Source organism: Chenopodium album, chromosome 24, assembly GCF_948465745.1.
Source record: "Chenopodium album chromosome 24, dcCheAlbu1.1, whole genome shotgun sequence".
NCBI classification, from domain to species: domain Eukaryota; kingdom Viridiplantae; phylum Streptophyta; class Magnoliopsida; order Caryophyllales; family Amaranthaceae; genus Chenopodium; species Chenopodium album.
The window spans coordinates 28,237,980-28,256,248 of record NC_137857.1 but is presented as its reverse complement, the minus strand read 5'-3'; the positions used below and the strand labels follow the sequence as shown (position 1 = coordinate 28,256,248).

Here is an 18,269-nt window from a genome sequence, read left to right as displayed (position 1 = left end):
TACTCCCTCTGTTTTTAAATATTTGCCCCGCTTTTCTTTTGCGGCCGTTTATAAATACTTGCTCCATTTCCTTATTTAGAACTCTGTGCATATTTAGAAATCTTTTATACCGAGTGATATTTATTCATTTCTCTCATATAGTGGGATCCATTTTTATTACTTTTAGATTCCCTCTCCTCCAATTTACATTCCATTAACCCTACTACCTCTATATTTATTACTCCCTCCGTCCCTAAATTACATTCCTCCTTTCTATTTTTGGTATTCCAAAATTACATTCCTCCTTTCTATTTTTGGTAAGTTTTTTTTTAGTAAATCAACTCTCTTTTTCTGTTTTATAATTAATGCTTTCTCACTCATCCTTACCTAATCTCACTCATAATCCTTGTGCCAAATTACAATGAATATGATTGGTTAAAAATTTTCAATTAGAAGCATGTGATTGGTCCTTTTTTTTTGCAAAGGATTGATGACATGTCATGAGTAATAACTAATCTATCTTTGTACTTCCCATTGCATTATCTAATTATTGTTATTTGTCTTATTCTTCCCTTCTTAATTCCCGTGTAAATTTCCAAACAGGAATGTAATATAGGGACGGAGGGAGTATTTTTTCTATTTTCTCTTAAAACTTTGTGCATGGAGAAACAGAGGGAGTAACAAACAAGTAACAAACACTTTTTCCTGTTTTTGATTTTTAGTTATACAAAACTAGATTAGTACCCGCACGTTGCATGGTGGTTGATTAATAATTTTTCCACATTTCTTTTTTATCTTTTGCTGTTGATAACTTTCTAAAATGATTTGGCTCGTTATTTTAATAAAAAAAAATTGTTATATAAATATTAAAAAAAAATATGTACATAGTCCTTTTTTTTTATTTAAAAAAAGGTTATTATTTTATTTTTTTCCAGGGAAAAAAATTGTTATTATTTAATGGTGCATCATATTGTAATATTTACTATGTTATTAAAGATATACTAAAATGATGATTAGATTCCCCTAAAAAAATGATTAGATTAAATATATATTTAATGTTGTAGTTGTATAATTCATTAAGCTTATACGTTTAGAGTGAAAGCTAAATAAATGTGTATTTACTATTAAAAAAATGTGTATTTGCTAGTTATATAAAAAAAATGTATAATTAGCTATCAATATCTATGTTTGTTTAATATGGTTGTATTATGAATATCCAAAAGTAGTATGAAGTATAAAATATTAATATCGAATTCAAGTTTCATACCTACTTGATTCTAGTGTCTAGCTAGGGGTGAAAGTTAGGTTTTCGGTTTGGTTTATTGCCCAAACCGAAACCAAACCACTTTATTTCGGTTTTTGAAATTTGCAAACCGCACCGCACCACTTTAGTTTTGAAACCGAACCAAACCAAACCACTTTAATTTCGGTTTTTAAAAAAAAACCAAACCGCACCAAATTTTCCTTTCAAGCATCATAAATATCAAATTTTGTAAAAACCAAACCAAATCACACCAATCAAAACCGAACCAAACAAAACCAAACCAAACCAATACATACAAACATAATTAAAACAATTTATAACATAATTAAACAAGTTTTAATATCAAAGTTACAAAACCAAACCAAACCATACAAACATAATTAAACAATTTATAACATAATTAAACAACTAAAACACATTTAAACATAGTAGTAGCGTAGTGGCAGAATAGCACTTTAAAAAATTTGGAATATTTGGAGGAAAAATATTTAATGAGAATTTTACACGTAAGCACTTTAAAAAATTGATGACATCAACAACGTTTTGTTTTAGTAATAGTTACTCCCTAGTAAAAGTATATTGGAATATTGCAATGATTGAAAGTACAATTCTATTGAAAAAATCAATATTATACATGTGGGGTGAATATAGTAGAGGGCGGAGAGAGAAGAAAGGAAATACAGAGTAATAATGAGTATAAGAAAACTATTAAAATAATAGAAAAAATACAATAGCATATGGAAAAGTAAAGTCTTTTTGAGTATGTAGTACTCCTTCCGTTCCTTAATACAAAGCCTCTTTTGGTTTTTGCGCGGAAATTAAGAAAGTTATAAATTCTTTAAAACCAATATTAAAAGTACATATGTGCATGTGGGGTTAGAGAGAGATAGATAGAAAGAAAAAGTAATTGAGAATAATTGAAGAGATAGAGACAAAATGTTAGAAATTGATGTTAAAAGTTCCAAAAAAAAAAATACAGAGTAAATGAAAAAAAATGACAACTCATAAAATGTAAAAAATGCAACCTTTAAATAGAAAGAGGCTTTGCATTTTGGTTTACCCAAAAAGAAGATGACGCTTCAGACCATTTCCAATAGTGAGACTCAAGTTTTAGTATTAAATTACAAAATGAGTTGTTTTTTACCTCCAATGGTGATACCATATCCACTTCTCAATATTCCCAATGGTGAGACTCTCTAAAAGCATACAAATATCACTTTCAATTTATGGCCCACCAAATCCATTTCTTTTTTAATATCAAATATTGTAAAATTAAAAAAATTAAAAAAAAAAGGTAAAACTTAAATAAATTACAAAATATATTAGAATATTGATAAAGGGGCCCACACTTTTTGTCAAGTGGACTCAAAATTGAGTTTTTAAACTTAGCAACTTTCTTTTGGAGTTGCTAAGGCCCTGTTCTCTTACGTTGAAATTCAGTTCAGTTCAGCTCAGCTCAGCTCAGTTCAGTTCAGCTCAGCTCAGTTCAGTTTAGCTCAGCTCCTAATTTCCTTCTCTTATAAAATGTTCATTTCAGTTCACTTCAATTTAGCCGAGTTCAATCAATAAGGATAGACTCTAAATTTAGATACCAACTTATTGATATACATTGCAAAAAAATACTCTCTCTTTTAAATATTAGCAAAGTGAAAACCAAAAAAATGATGCCAAAATACTTTTATCCTTTTTACTGCTTCTCTAGAAAAACATACACAAAGAAAAAAGCAACGGACCAGCGAGCGACTGTTGAAATCCGCCGGCCGATGCAGCTGTTGGTCGCCGTCGTGTGTTTAACCATCGAAGTCCTTCCGACAACCGTTCAACCCATGTCTTGCAATTTAATCCGATATAAGGTTTTAAACTTTAATTGTGTTTTTTATTTTCTTAATTTTAATGCATGCTGAATATAATTAATTAACTTGTTAGTTGAAACTGTAAATTAGTCTAGTTATTCAACTGAGAAGTCGAATTTAACTCGAAATTCTTGCAATTGTGCTGTCAGACTGTGTGTTAGATACTTGTATACAAATTGGTTTGTTTAATTTCACAACTTTGGTGTTGAATTATCACATGTTGTTTGGTGTAGAATTATCACAGGTTTTATTGATTTGGCATAGTGATTACAGGGTTATTGCGAGAATTTAACTCTGCAAAATTTTTAAAAAAGCGGAATAATTGTATCCAAATCTAGGTGGACGGCAAATCCGTAAATAAGTTTAATTCAGAGCAAAAATGTGAATGAGTTTGAACATAGCTATAGTTTTGTCAATTATTCTTGATTGTTAGTGTTACACGATTACTTAATATTGATTTATCTTTGCCTCACAATTGTTTCCTTTTTTAGATGTTCAAATAATAACACCCTTTTAAATGCTTTGCATAAATTTCAATGATTATGACATAATTAAAATGGTGTGTTAATGTAATGTACTTTTTTTCTAATTTTGTATTAATGTTTGTAGATCTTGTTACGTAAGGTCGTAAGCCAAAAATTGTCATTTATTAAGTACTTGTAGTAGGGAGCAGGTATACTTGATAGAGTGAGTGACATCTCAATTCGCAACTTAGTTTGCTGCACAAATTTGAAAAAGGTAAAAAAATAAAAACAATGGAGAAGAAAATTGAAAGAGGGAATTTGTTGTTTGCTGTTAATGGTGAAAGATTTGAGATACCCACTAGTGTTCATCCATCTACTACTTTGCTAGAGTTTCTGAGAACTCAAACTCGTTTTAAAAGTGTTAAGCTTGGGTGTGGAGAAGGTTAGCTTTACTTATTCTCTTTTATGTCCTTTTAATTTTATCTATATGCTAACCTCACGGATTCAGTCAACGGGTTTGCTATTCATGTGTGTGAGATTGATCAATATTGGGTGTGAATACTATTGCATAGCATTTATGTTACTATGGTAGGTACTATTTGCATGGAATTTGAGGCTTGTATGTTATGAAATTTTTATTGGGTTTATGTAGGAATCAAATGTGGTTTGATCACGATAAGGGTTATGTGTGATTAAGTATGTTATTGTTGTTAGCATTTATCTTTCTCTAAATTTTATTATGTTGAAATTACATATGATATATTAATAAATTTTTTGTATGATATTAAGTGAAATGAATTCTAATCTAGAAAAAAAACGAGTTAAAGTTTTATGTTTTTGTTTCTGTCACAATTTTATCTAACTTAGTCCTTGTTTAGTCCTTATTTTGACGGATGATATGAACTTATTATTGTTTTTTTTAATCTCATATGATCTAAATTTATTTATTCTAATATGATCTAATCTGAACTTATATATATTAATATGGTCTGTACTTACTTTTTAAAATTTGGGTTTTTCTAAGTTATACCCCCAAACTTCTTCGATTTCTAAGTTGTATCCATGCTTTTCCAAACGTCTAAGCTATGCCCTCAACCTAACTAATTTATACCCCCAAACTTTTTCGGTTTCTAAGTTGTATCCATGTTTTTCTAAACGTCTAAGCTATGCCCTCAACATAACTAATTTTTATTAACAATAACCTTTGACGTTAACAATAACCTTTTTTTATTATTTTATTTTCTGATTTTTTAAAGTGTTAAACCAATTAGAACGGGGCACATGTCAAATTAATAACGCCACGACACCATTGTTTATAAAATAACTTAACTTTCGGTAACGGAAATGGCTATCAAAGGGTACTGTTGATAAAATATCGTAAGGTGGAGGGCACAATTTATAACTTTGAAAAAGCATGGGTACAACTTAGAAATTCAATAACTTGAGGGGCATAACTTAGAAAAACCCTTGAAATTTTTATCTATAGTAATTTTATTTATTTTATTTTTTTTAATTTTAATTTTAATAATAGCATGTTACTGTTATTATTATTAAATTTTAATAATCTTAAAATACAATGGTCAAACAAATGCATGTATAAAATAATCCTAAATTCTTCTACGTTAATTACAAATAAAATGACGTGCACAAACAAATAAACATGACCAACAAACAATGGATGGACAGCTATATTGAAAATGACCATAAATGCATATATTTCACCTTGAGGTAATGGAATTATCTGAATACCGTTAAAAATTTGAGTCCAATCAAAGATAAAGATAATAGAGTTCATATGCCCGAATTTTGAAAAGGTCACAAGCATAAGGCATAGTTGAAAATTTTAGTTATGTTCACTCCGTCAACGATTGAAAATTTTTGTATCATTTTCATGTAATTGAGAATGAATTTTTGTATCATTTTCATTATATAGAAATTCTGCTTCATGTAATTGAGAAATAATTTTTGTATCAATTTCGTTATATGTGACTTCACTTGGTGTTCTAAAAGAACATAATTTCGATCGAAAAGATACAACCTCCGTCCCACTGGAATTTCCCAATTTGACCATTTTTCGGCTCAATCCGAGCAATCTAGTGGGATGGAGGGAAAAGCAATGATTTGCATATGTGTAGAAGGAATGGATTGCTGGCAACTGATTTGAAGCAATCGTCAAATGGATTTTTAAACAGATTATAAATGTATAAAGGTGGTGCTCATTTTTACCAATTCTAGAATTTGGTTGTGTAAGTTGTTTTTAGTGCATCTTTTGAATCTTTGTGAAAAGTTGTGTTGTCATTAGCTTAGGTTACGATGATATATTGGTGTTAAAATTTGTTTGTGACATGATTGTTAAATGTCAATAACTGCAGGTGGTTGTGGGGCTTGTGTTGTTCTGCTGTCCAAATATGATCCTGTACATGATAAGGTGGAGGATTATACAGTTAATTCATGCCTTACACTGCTTTGCAGTATACATGGTTGTTCCATTACCACAACTGAAGGCCTTGGAAGTCAAAAGGAAGGATTTCATTCAATACACCAAAGATTTGCTGGATTCCATGCCTCTCAGTGTGGCTTCTGTACGCCTGGAATGTGTGTTTCTCTTTTCTCAGCTCTTGTCAATGCTGAGAAGAGTGACAGGGAAGAATCCTCACCTGGGTTTTCAAAGCTTAAGGTTATTGAGGCAGAGAAAGCCATTTCTGGAAACCTCTGTAGGTGTACTGGTTATCGACCTATTGCTGATGCTTGCAAAAGCTTTGCTGCAGATGTGGATATTGAAGATCTAGGATTCAACACTTTTTGGCAAAAGGAGGAGGACAAGGAACTTAAGGTTAGCAGGTTGCCTGTTTATGATAGCAGTTGTCAGATATCAACATTTCCTGATTTTTTGAAGAGTGAAATAAAGCTTAGAATGCAATTGGATTCGGGAAAATATTCTTGGTATACCCCCTTAAGCATTGAGGAACTCCAAAATAAGCTGGAATTGAGTGAGACGAACTACTTAAATCGTGTCAAATTAGTTGTTAGTAGTACAGGTACAGGCTATTATAAAGAACTTGAAGGCTATGACACATACATAGACTTAAGGTACATTCCTGAGCTCTCCATGATTACAAGAGATTCTGAAAGCATCCAAATTGGGGCAGCTGTGTCGATCTCTAAGGCTATTGTTACACTGGAAGAAGGTGGTAAAGATAGATTGAGTGGGGGCAGTATAGCTATGCTTAAGAAAATTGCTGCCCATTTTGAGAAAATTGCTTCTGGGACAATCAGAAACTCAGCAAGTATAGGTGGAAATTTAGTTATGGCGCAGAGGTTTGGATTTCCTTCTGACATTGCTACTGTTCTCCTAGCTGTAGATTCTAGTGTAGAGATGATAAGAAGCTCAAAAAGGGAGACCATAAATTTGGAGGAATTCTTGGTAAGGCCGCCTTTAGATTCAAAAAGTATAATCGTGAGTGTCAAGATTCCGATTTGGGAATCTTCCTTAAAATCAAATTGTAAAGTTTTGTTTGATACCTATAGAGCAGCACCTCGCCCTCTGGGAAGTGCATTAGCATATCTGAATGCTGCTTTCCTTGCTGAAGTTTCTCCCAACAAATCTTCTGATGGCTTCATGGTGAACAAGATTCACTTGGCTTTTGGTGCTTATGGGACTAGCCATGCAGTGCGGGTTAGAAAAGCTGAAGAGTTTTTAGCTGGCAGAGATATTAACCATGAAGCTCTCCGCAAAACAATGAATTTAATTCGGGCTACTGTAGTGCCTGAAGATGGCATTTCACATCCTTCCTACAGGATAAGCTTAGCTGAGGCGTTTGTTTTCGAGTTTCTGCATAGTTTGGTTGAAGCTAAAATTGGATTTTCAAGTTTAGGCTTGGATCAAAACATTGGTTCTCAGTCTACAACAAACTGTGGTGTGAACCAGTACAGTAAGCAACCTCTGCTATTACCTGCAAAGCAGGTAATTGTACCTAGCCTGGAGTATCACCCTGTCGGGAAGCCCATTGGCAAAGTTGGAGCTGCTCTTCAGGCATCTGGTTTGTTTTCCATTAGTGTACTAGCTGCTTTAAAGTTTAGTTTACGATTTGCTTTCATGTACAAAGAGATCCACATTATGTTATTTTTCTCTTGGTTCTTGTCCTTCTTGATGCTTTATCTAGTTTGCAGGATTCGTATAGAGAGTTCTGTGGATGTATTGATTTCATTGATTAAATTTATGAGTCAATTCAAAATGAAGGACATGCAGTAAAATAAGGATAGTCTTGATTAACCATGTTGCTCAGCTTCAATAAGCATGTTCTCTCTATCACTTTTTTGAATGATAATCACAATGCTATGTTACTAAAGCCATCAAGTGTTGCCCTTTTTTTTAATTAAATAATATATATATATATATATATATATATATATATATATATATTCCAACAGCATTTTGCTATACTCTTTAACGTTTTGAGTTACTTTTTGCAGGCGAGGCAACATATGTTGATGATATTCCTTCTCCAAAAGACTGTCTTTATGGAGCATTTGTGTATAGCACAAAGCCATTGGCAAGGGTCAATTGTGTGAGATATGAGTCTGAATCATTTCCAGATGGAGTTGTCGCCGTTGTTTCTTATAAAGATATCCCACATGGTGGGAAGAATGTAGGAGCCCAAACAAAGTATGGGAATGATTTATTATTTGCTGATGATCTCACAAGATATGCTGGTGAACGAATTGCACTAGTTGTAAGTTGATATTCCTATTAAAGCCTTTTTTAGGTGTCTTTTTGCTCACGGTCTTGCTTTATCTTTGAGTTGAAATTTCGAGGCATACTCAGTTCTGAGAGCATTATAGGTTGCAGATACTCAGAGGCATGCAGACATTGCAGCTACTAAAGCAGTTGTTGACTATGACTTGGAAAATTTAGAGCCACCAATTCTGACAGTTGAAGAAGCAGTTGAGAGGAGTAGCTTATTTGACATCCCACCTTTTATGTGCCCTAAATCAGTCGGTGACTTTGCAAAGGGAATGGCTGAAGCCGATCAGAAAATTCTTTCAGCTGAGGTACTGCTCGTGCATTTTATGTCTATTCTGAATTTTGTTTAAGTGAATATGTTGTCTGAATGAGAACAATGGTATACTGACTTCAGCAGATCCAATTTTTATGACTTGACTTTGCTGATATGTGTAGATTAGACTCCCATCACAGTACTATTTCTATATGGAGACTCAAACTGCCTTGGCTGTTCCAGATGAAGATAACTGCATGGTAGTTTATAGTTCTGTTCAAGTTCCAGAGGTTACACATTCTGTGATTGCAAGTTGTCTTGGAGTTCCCGAAAACAACATTCGTGTCCTCACAAGGCGGGTCGGAGGCGGTTTTGGCGGAAAGGCAATAAAAGCTATGCCTGTGAGTATTCTGGTCTTAAAATTCGTGATTCAATTAAATTTCCTTTCCGTTTCATTAAAGCTGTGCTCTGAAATTCTGAATGTATGTTTCGAGTAGTTAATTAAATAAAATGCTTGTATAAGGGCTCAAACCTAAGACTTTTAGTCCAAACTAAATGCATTACCACTATGACAAAGCTAATTTGATGTTATTTATTGCATTAAAATTGTATTTAACCTATAAATTTACACATTTAATTAAATGAATAAAAAAATAAAATAAAAATTTGGGGGGCCGGTGCCACCCAGGCCCCTTCATAGATCTGCCAATGGATGTAGGGGATATTTTTGATAAATATTTAATGGCCATTTAGGGGATCAAAAATACTAACCTAGACTTGCTCAGTGCATGACTGCACATAGATAATATATACTACTAATTGAAAATCAGATAAATTCATAAGATACCCAATTATGATATCTTGGATTATCAGTAGCTATATCAAATGCTGAAAGGCTCAGATCTTAGAAAAAAGCCTGTCCTTTCACTTAAGAAAATACCTGCATTTTACTTCCAGTTTTCCACCTCCATATTTTTTTTTTATTATTTATATCACATTACTGAATATCTTATAGGTTGCATCAGCTTGTGCATTAGCAGCATACAAGCTTCGTCGTCCTGTGAGGATGTATCTCAATCGCAAGACTGATATGATAATGGCTGGAGGAAGACATCCTATGAAAATCACTTATAATGTGGGATTCAAATTGGATGGGAAGATCACAGCTTTACATCTTGAGATTTTGGTCAATGCTGGTATATCAAAAGATATTAGCCCAGAAATGCCCGAAAACATAGTGAATGGACTTAACAAATATGATTGGGGTGCTTTATCACTCGATATTAAATTATGCAAGACAAATCATACAAGTAAATCGTCAATGCGAGCTCCTGGTGAGTTACAAGGAGCATTTATTGCTGAAGCCGTGATTGAACATGTAGCTTCTACCCTTTCGATAGATGTTGATGTTGTTAGAGACCAAAACTTCCACACCTTTGATAGCTTAACTTTGTTCCGTCAGGGGGCTGCTGGAGAGCCGGGTGAATATACTTTACCCACAATCTGGGATAAGATAGCTTCATCGTCAAGCTTTAACCATAGAAATGAGATGGTAAAACAGTTTAACAGCACTAATATTTGGCGTAAAAAGGGAATTTCCAGGTTACCCATTGTGCACAGTGTTTCACAAAGATCAACCCCTGGTAGAGTCAGCATACTCCGGGATGGGTCAATTGCTGTGGAAGTAGGAGGGATTGAGCTTGGTCAAGGTCTATGGACTAAAGTAAAACAGATGGCTGCATTTTCTCTGAGTTTGATCAATTGTGCTGGAAGTGATGATCTTTTGGATAAGGTACGAGTAATACAAGCAGATACATTAAGCGTGGTACAAGGAGGGTATACTTCAGGAAGTACTACTTCCGAGTCTAGCTGTGAAGCCGTAAGAATCTGCTGCAATACTTTGGTTGAAAGATTAACCCCTCTCAAGGAGAGTCTGCAGGAAAAAATGGGGTCGATTAACTGGGAGACACTTATTTTTCAGGTAAGTACTTGTTTAAGATCCCCAATGATATCCTCAGACGCACAATTATTCTTTATAAGTTTGGCTGACTACAAGTAGGGAAATCTATTACTTAAAAGGCCAAATGATCAATCACTACAACTTTTGTATTGTTACTTTTTCCGTCACAAACGTGTTAGTCTCTCTGCTTGTTTCTTTGATGTATACTGTCAGCCAAAATAAAATTGAAGTTTCTTTGATGAACAATAATTAAACACTTCTAATTTCTAAATCAGTAATAAATAAGTTTTTTGCAATAATCAGATATTGAGCAACATGGAATCATCAACCAGGCATAAAAAGAAGTCAGTTTTTATATGATGTTGAATACAAACCTCACAGTTTGTTAATTGCAGGCAGGCTTACAATCAGTGAATTTGTCGGCTGGCACCCTTTACAAACCCGATATGACTTCCATGCAGTATCTGAACTATGGAGCTGCTGTTAGTGAGGTAAAATTTGTTAAAAACAGCCTTGTATAAGTCTCCCCTTTATTCAAAAGTAGTTTTACATACAATTGCCCTTCCTCAAGCAAGCTTCATTCTGCCTGGAAAGAAGTAATAGGAAATAAAATAAAGGATTGCCTGATCCTTTTTTCCGAGGACTATTTTTTTTCTTATGATTATACTTTCCTTCTACAGGTAGAAGTGAATCTCCTCACGGGAGAAACTACTATTTTGCGGTCAGACATCATATATGACTGTGGACAGAGTTTAAATCCTGCAGTTGATCTGGGACAGGTTTATTTTAATTATCATCCTTGTAGTATTACTTATAGATATGCTCAAGATATAAAGACTTTTGATACATTTTTAATTCGTGTGTAAGATTCATGTATAAACTAATTTATCCTAAAACTTGTGCACTGATACAATGTTTTTTTTTTTTTTTTTCCTTCCTGCTGGGGGTGACTTACATCTTTACTGGTTGTGATCCTACTTGACTCGCCTTCCTTTAGTTGATAGTTAAAACATCCACTTTGTGGCATTTTTTACAGATAGAAGGGGCTTTTGTTCAAGGTATCGGCTTTTTCATGCTAGAGGAGTACCTAACTGATCCTGATGGTTTGGTGGTTTCTGATAGCACATGGACGTATAAGATCCCAACAATTGATACGGTACCAAAACAACTAAATGTTGAAATTTTGAACAGTGGACATCATCAGAAGCGTGTTCTATCATCTAAAGGTATTTATACAACAGTGTGCCTTTGTGAAATCCCCACCTCCTTTTCCCCATAAGAGCGAGAGATATTAGTTAAAACCACACCTTATGCCAATTTGCACAATCCATTGGTTATCGTAAAAACAAAAAACTTCTCTAGGAATAGAATAAAAGCTCTAGGAAAGGATAGATTTAAGAGAATGGGGCATAAGAGGCCTCAAAATTGTACTTTGTAATTTCTCTGGGAAAGGATAGAAATAAAGCTCTTTTGAACTAAAAAGGGAACATAAATTAATTAAGGTGTGATCTGTGTACTTTGATCGCGCTAAAACTTGTCATTTTACTACTGTTTGGTTTTCTTGCAGCATCTGGAGAGCCGCCATTGCTGCTAGCAGCATCAGTTCATTGTGCAACAAGAGCAGCCATCAAAGAAGCGAGGAGGCAGCTTGCTTCTTGGGGTGGCCATGTTGATGCTTCTTTGTTCCAATTACCTGTCCCTGCCACCATGCCTGTGGTCAAGGAGCTCTGTGGCCTTGACATTGTTGAGAGGTACCTGAGTAGTTCACCTGCTAACAAAGTGACTGATAAGCAATAGCCTTTGTGCAGGTTTGCACCCCGAACCTTCAGTTGTGATACATCCTGTAACTAAAAGATGAAACCATGTATATAACTACAGCCATTATGTTACACATCAGATTTTACTGAAAAATGTACACTATCAATTTGATTATAAATTAAGAGGCATATTAGGGGGGCGTCTATGGCGTTTTATGAGAGGCCGAGAAGGTGGAATACATCAAAAATTGAAGGATAAGAGAAGGTGTTGCTGAGGTTGATTGATCAGCACAATACTAATAAAGCTTGCCATTGTAATGTACAAAATTGTGTAGTTTGAGGTTATTTATGTTACACTTCTCATGATCTCAGGTGACTACGGAGTATGTTTTATGGTAGTGTAAATCACAAAAGCTAGTCAAAGTGCAGTATGTGAATAGTATAAAAGTCAAAGTGTGTCAACTGAAAAAACGAAGTGAATGAAGTGTGAAGTATTATTATTTCCCTCCCTACATCACAATTCGACTTTGATGGACAATGTGTTAATGCCGAGTTAAGTTTGTTGCCTTAATTCTAAATTGCGCTTCTGTATATACATTCTGATGTAGAATTGTGTATTTTCACGCAATTAGAATTGAGTACAAGTCAAGTTGTGTAAGCCCATGTGTTTTCTATGGGATGCACCAAGAAAAATTCAAGTTGTATACAAGTACAATTTATGGCAATATATCATAATAAAGCCCAATTGTGGCTCAACTCACATGCCTTGTAAAGTTGTAATGCGACGCTAGTGAGTCTTCTTGGTAATGTATACGGTTTTCCGCTAAATGTCCATGAATTATTCCTTATTTTACCATATTAGGGTAGCTAACGCGCGCGATGCGCGAACATAACTAGTTATATCTAGAAGCTCTTTCGGCTTGTTTTAAAATCACAAATTTAGTTGTTGGCAGAATTAAAATTTGTAATCAACTATGTTTATGGGTATAAATGTCCAATAAAACTAACATCAATGCATGAGAGCAAATAAGTACATTATTAAATATTTTAGAGGGTATAATTGTCCAAACACTTTCATAAAAAAAAACTTATACTTGATGAGTAATTGTACATATTAATGAGAGCATATATGTAAATACACATTTTAGATGGTTGTAAATTTGTAACCGTACCCGATAGCAAATCATTGGATCAAATACTACTCTGTTTACAGTTGAACTCTTAACACACCATTTTTTCTTCTCCCTTCCAAACTCGGTTGAATGCTCTCCCTTTTACGCTGCATCTTTCCCTCTCTTCTCCATTAAAGTGTAATTTGAGTTCTCCATTGAAGCAGCTTCTGAGGTAATATGTTTTTGCTTTCCTTTTCCATAACTAATATCTCATGGTTTGGTTTGTTTTTAACTAGGATTTAACTTGGGATTTTGTGTGTAATTTGATTAAATTGATGTCTTTTATCCCAAAATTAATGTGATTTTGTGTGTGATTGGTTGTGAGTTGGGGTTAATTTTGCAATTAAATTAGTTTGTGCTGATGGGGTTATACAGATTTTGATGCAAATTGTTCTAAAATGCAATGCATACAACCTGTTTGTTGAAATGCCTGAGAGAGTTTTATTGAATATTTTGGCTTAATCTTATTTTATTTCCTTTTATTTGATTATAATGACATTGTACTTGCATTTATATCTTCTGTATCGATCAGGGTTTGTCATGTGTTCCAAGTTAAGAGAAATATAATGTGCAAGTATTAATACCAAAATGCAATGTGCCTGATTATATCTCATTGTCTTTGCCTAATGTTGGTGTGATGAACCTGAATGTTGCAAATTTGCAACGGGATGAAGAATTGAAGCTGTGATATGTTTTTTTTACTTTAAGTATGAAGTGTTTTGCGGCGTTGTTAGATTGCTTGGACACATATGTGAGGCTTCCACGTTGAATCAGGCACGACAGAGCTGAGAGGGATAGGGACATAAACTCTGTTTAGCTCTTCCTCTTTAGCCTGCCTTTGCAATGTGCACTTACCAATGGCCTTAGCTAAAGTGGTTGCTTTGTCAATCTTCACCTCATCTTTCATTCCTGTGATTTCCCATTGCATTTTTTTGTGGAATACTGTAGCAAAAGCTTTAGAGATCATTAAGGTTCCTAGAAACATTAGATATTTAGGGCTCCATACTCTTGTACATTCTCGTATATTCCTTTATTTTCATGATCTTTTATTGCACCTTAGGAGCCCAAATGTTTTTTTTAACTTGGAAATTGGAATCATGCTATGTAATAGACTACCTTATTTTGTTAGATCGATCAATTGTACTTCAAACTTGTAAGGCCTTTGGTCCACTTCTATGATCATATCCTTTAGCTTTTTCCACATATCTTCTACATTGTCCTGATAGGCTACTTTAGGATGAATGTGGATTTCAGTGGATTAAAATGCTACACTAGTACACTACAACTATCATATTCAGAATATTGGCAGCTGGAGGTCTCTTTGGTGCCTTCAATGAAACCCAACTTGGATTTGGATTTTAGATTTTTATTTAGAGTTCTTTATTTACCAAAGATTTTGTGTGATTGGAAAGCTCCTTATCTGAGTGTCTCAAACAATAAGTAGGCCAATTCAATTGAGATTCACATTGTTCTTAAGCGCTCTTGCGGTCTTGCCCAAAGATTCGAGCATTTAGCACCACCATTGTGATTGAAGTTCTATATTTGAGTTCCTCAATCAACAAAAAGATGTAGGAGTGGTTTATAGATTGTTATTTCCATGTGTGGTAATCACACTTCATTCTGCCAGCTCCGAACTGCTGTTAAGCCTCAGTCAGAACTCTGCAAGCTAGGAAAGAATGATTCTGATTACTTTGATGTGATTATTTAGCACATGTACTCTGATACCATGATCTAATGATAAATATATTGGAAAGATGAAGTAGAGGGTGTTACAGCAGTGTATATACAAAAAATTAAACAGACAAAAGATGAAGAAACTATATGTAATTGCACACCTAAAATTGCCTTATATGAAATAGATGCCTAACTTTATCAGGATTTGCGTTGTGTCTTTTCAGAACTTGATGCTATTGATGAATGGGATAATGATGAGGATGGTGTCCAATCGCATTGCGTCAAACTTTCACTCCTCCAAGATGTTTTGTTCTAAGGTAGAGCCTACATTGAAAGTAGGAGATATATTACAGCAGAGGAGAATATTTACAATTGAGGATGTTGTTGAATATTCTAATGTCAGTAAAGACATTAATCCTCTTCATTTTGACACTAAGTGTGCTCAAATTGCCGGATTTCAAGACCGACTTGTTCATGGGATGCTAGTTGCTTCTTTATTTCCTCGCATTATCTCCTCTCATTTTGTAAGTCAGTCATATTCATTCTTTCCTTCTATCTAAATGTTTGTGCTCTTACCAAATGGGGTTTTTGGTGTTCTATTTTTAATAATACTGTATTAGGGTATTTAATTAATTTGAATACTAACATATTTTTTTTATTTGGAGGGGTTTTATTTCCATTTTGGTCTTATGTGATGTGTATAATGCTTGAAAATGCAACACCACCTATACAGGGGTACTTTAGGGTTCTTGAACCTATCTACCCCAGCCAGTCACCCACTACTTTTCCAACGTAAGGCTTACATTCTATTGCCATTAAGCTCTGGATTAATGGGGAACTGCAAGATTTATAAAGGGATACAACCCTTCAGCAAACTTAAGATACTCCAATATCTGTTCAATTTATGACCTTCTCCATGTTAGCTTGCAGACCAAAAGAAACAGGCGAGTCACAGATTCACAGTAGGCCTGCAATTTTAAAATCAGCTTGCATAGAAAACGCATTTTTATACGCACATCACACTAGTGCTACCATGCTTTGCACAATTGCATGATGTTAATTTTGGAATTTTTGCTTAACCTGCATGTGGCTGGATGGTTTTAGGGCCTGATCTCCATAATTTTTGTATGCTAGCCTGGTGCTGTTTATGTTTCGCAAAATTTGCAATTTAGACAACCTGTGTATGTTGAAGATGAGATTGTTGGTGAGGTGCAAGCATTTAGCATTAGAAATTTCAAGAAGAACTACCTGTAAGTAACTTAACCATGACTTATGCGGAATCATCTTCCAGTTAAATAAGTATGAAATTCAGTTTTTGACTTCAATCTCTGTTTGATTTTGTTTGCTAGTGTAAAGTTTATCACCAGGTGCTTCAAAAAGGACAGTCTCATTGTGCTTGATGGCGAAGCTACGGCAATCTTACCTTATTTGAGTTGGCAAAGCCAAATCGTCAAATGAATGAAATTTTATGCATTGTAAGTGCATTTCCTGAAACTAGCATTTGATTCTTTGGAAAATTTCGAAAACATGTATGGCAACCATTTAAAAGAATACATATTTCAAGTTTAGGTGGACGCTAAACTTCTCAAAAGTTGGCTTATAGAATAGAGATTATTTAATCTATTGCCTTGTATGGGGACATTTATTGTGATGTTTTTGTAGGCAAGCGAAATTGCATATGTGGTAAATTTAATATGAATGACCTCAAGTTATGTAGCTTGAGCATACTCTTAGGACTCATTTTGGTAGAGTATGCATATATGATGGCATTTTTTTTTCTTGTTTGTGACAGGATATATGATGGCAATTTGAATGAATTAATATGTAATTTCTGACGAATGTCCTATATCAGTATTTTTGGTAACTTTATTAATATATTTTTATAGCATATAACTTAGTTTATTTTGTGCTTATCAGCCAAGTTTGTAATATTATTATATAGAACTAATTTTCCAAGGAATAAAATTTGGATTAATTATTTATCTATTTATTATTGTTATTATATCCAATTCTAGAGATCAACTTGATTTTTTAGTTCTACTTTTTATTTATTGTTTATATTAACATGTTTTAGTTAATCCACTTTGACTAGACATTTTTTTTTTTTGGTGAATGTATAGTTTAGACCGTTTTCTGAATAATGAGTGTAACAGTTTGGTTTTTGCATTATTCACATAGTAACTTTAACTTATTTATATTTACTAATATATATTCCGTAAAAACCAAATGTTATTACGTAAAGTACTAATAGTCAAAATTGTGTAATGACATTGTGTCAATCAAAGTAATGTATTTATTTAGATACACAAGAAGTACCTTGTATCATTTTGTGTTATGTGAATAATGTACAAAACCAAAGCAAAAAATTCATTTGAGCTTGTTTGGCATCGTTTTTTTTGTTTTCAGTAACTTGAAAAAAGGTATTTTCACTTTACTGTTGCCAATTTTCAAAATTATCATGATTTTAATAAGTTTTACCAATTTATTATATGACCCGAGGGTGCACTGGTTTGAAGAGTGGAAGAGTCGAACTATAAAGGGGGTAAAACGAGGGAGAAGGATACCGAAAATGACTTGGTTGGAAGGAGTTAGCAAGGATATGAAGCATATGGATTTGCATGAGGATAAAGCAATGGATCGTAAGGGATTGAGGAGGAAGATTTATGCCGCTGACTACACGGAATAATCAAATTTGGTTCATGTTAGCCGACCCCACTTATGGGATTAAGGCTTTGATTGATTGATTGATGTATCATACTTTATGATGTTGTAAAACAAAAAACTAAAAAACAGAAAACCACGATGATACCAAATGAACCTTTGGGGATCAATTAAAAAAATAGAGATTATATTAGTTGTCGTATACCAAGTATTTTACTTCGTATATTAGACCATCTCCAATGGTGAGACTCAACTTTGATTATTGAAATAAAAAATGAGTTGTTTTTTACCTCCAATGGTGATACCCTACCCACTTTTCAATTTAGCAACTCATGTGAAGTTTAATTTCCCAATTGTGAGACTTTCTAAAGTATACTAATGTCACTTTCAATTTATGGTTCACCAATTCATATTATAAGTTTTTTTTAGAAAAAAATTAAAATTTAAACTTAATAAATTACAAAACATATTATAATATTGATAAGGGC

At 33.7% G+C, this 18,269-nt stretch overlaps 2 protein-coding genes across 5 annotated transcripts; both read left to right on the top strand.

Moving 5' to 3' along the window:
• Positions 1-2,924: 2,924 nt before the first annotated feature.
• On the top strand, positions 2,925-12,794 carry LOC145610366 (indole-3-acetaldehyde oxidase-like). 3 transcript variants are annotated; one of them, XM_081665708.1, is made up of 10 exons: positions 2,925-3,096; positions 5,933-7,600; positions 8,034-8,293; positions 8,403-8,612; positions 8,740-8,958; positions 9,573-10,538; positions 10,913-11,008; positions 11,198-11,296; positions 11,554-11,743; positions 12,085-12,794. In XM_081665708.1, exons 2-10 carry the CDS (start codon positions 6,154-6,156, stop codon positions 12,312-12,314), a joined length of 3,717 nt encoding a protein of 1,238 aa, XP_081521834.1. In that variant the 5' UTR covers positions 2,925-3,096; positions 5,933-6,153; the 3' UTR covers positions 12,315-12,794. The 3 variants fall into 3 exon arrangements, with proteins under 3 accessions (XP_081521834.1, XP_081521835.1, XP_081521833.1); XM_081665709.1 differs by lacking the exon at positions 2,925-3,096 and adding an exon at positions 3,849-4,002; XM_081665707.1 differs by lacking the exons at positions 2,925-3,096; positions 8,740-8,958 and having other exon boundaries at positions 5,827-7,600.
• Positions 12,795-13,455: 661 nt separating this feature from the next.
• LOC145612151 (3-hydroxyacyl-[acyl-carrier-protein] dehydratase, mitochondrial-like) lies at positions 13,456-17,937 on the top strand. Of its 2 annotated transcripts, XM_081667525.1 has the most exons (5): positions 13,456-13,618; positions 15,345-15,644; positions 16,255-16,370; positions 16,470-16,595; positions 16,913-16,926. In XM_081667525.1, the coding sequence occupies exons 2-4, from the start codon at positions 15,351-15,353 to the stop codon at positions 16,576-16,578; spliced, it is 519 nt and encodes a 172-aa protein (XP_081523651.1). In that variant the 5' UTR covers positions 13,456-13,618; positions 15,345-15,350; the 3' UTR covers positions 16,579-16,595; positions 16,913-16,926. The 2 variants fall into 2 exon arrangements, with proteins under 2 accessions (XP_081523651.1, XP_081523650.1); XM_081667524.1 differs by having other exon boundaries at positions 16,470-17,937.
• The last annotated feature ends 332 nt before the right edge of the window (positions 17,938-18,269 follow it).

Coding starts and splice junctions, on each gene's coding strand:
- LOC145610366 (XM_081665709.1), top strand. CDS start 3,852: ATGGAGAAGAAAATTGAAAGAGGGAATTTGTTGTTTGCTGTTAATGGT. Junction 8,294..8,402: donor GTGAACGAATTGCACTAGTT/GTAAGTTGATAT, acceptor AGAGCATTATAG/GTTGCAGATACTCAGAGGCA. Junction 8,959..9,572: donor AGGCAATAAAAGCTATGCCT/GTGAGTATTCTG, acceptor AATATCTTATAG/GTTGCATCAGCTTGTGCATT.
- LOC145612151 (XM_081667524.1), top strand. CDS start 15,351: ATGCTATTGATGAATGGGATAATGATGAGGATGGTGTCCAATCGCATT. Junction 15,645..16,254: donor GCATTATCTCCTCTCATTTT/GTAAGTCAGTCA, acceptor TTTGTATGCTAG/CCTGGTGCTGTTTATGTTTC. Junction 16,371..16,469: donor AATTTCAAGAAGAACTACCT/GTAAGTAACTTA, acceptor TTTGTTTGCTAG/TGTAAAGTTTATCACCAGGT.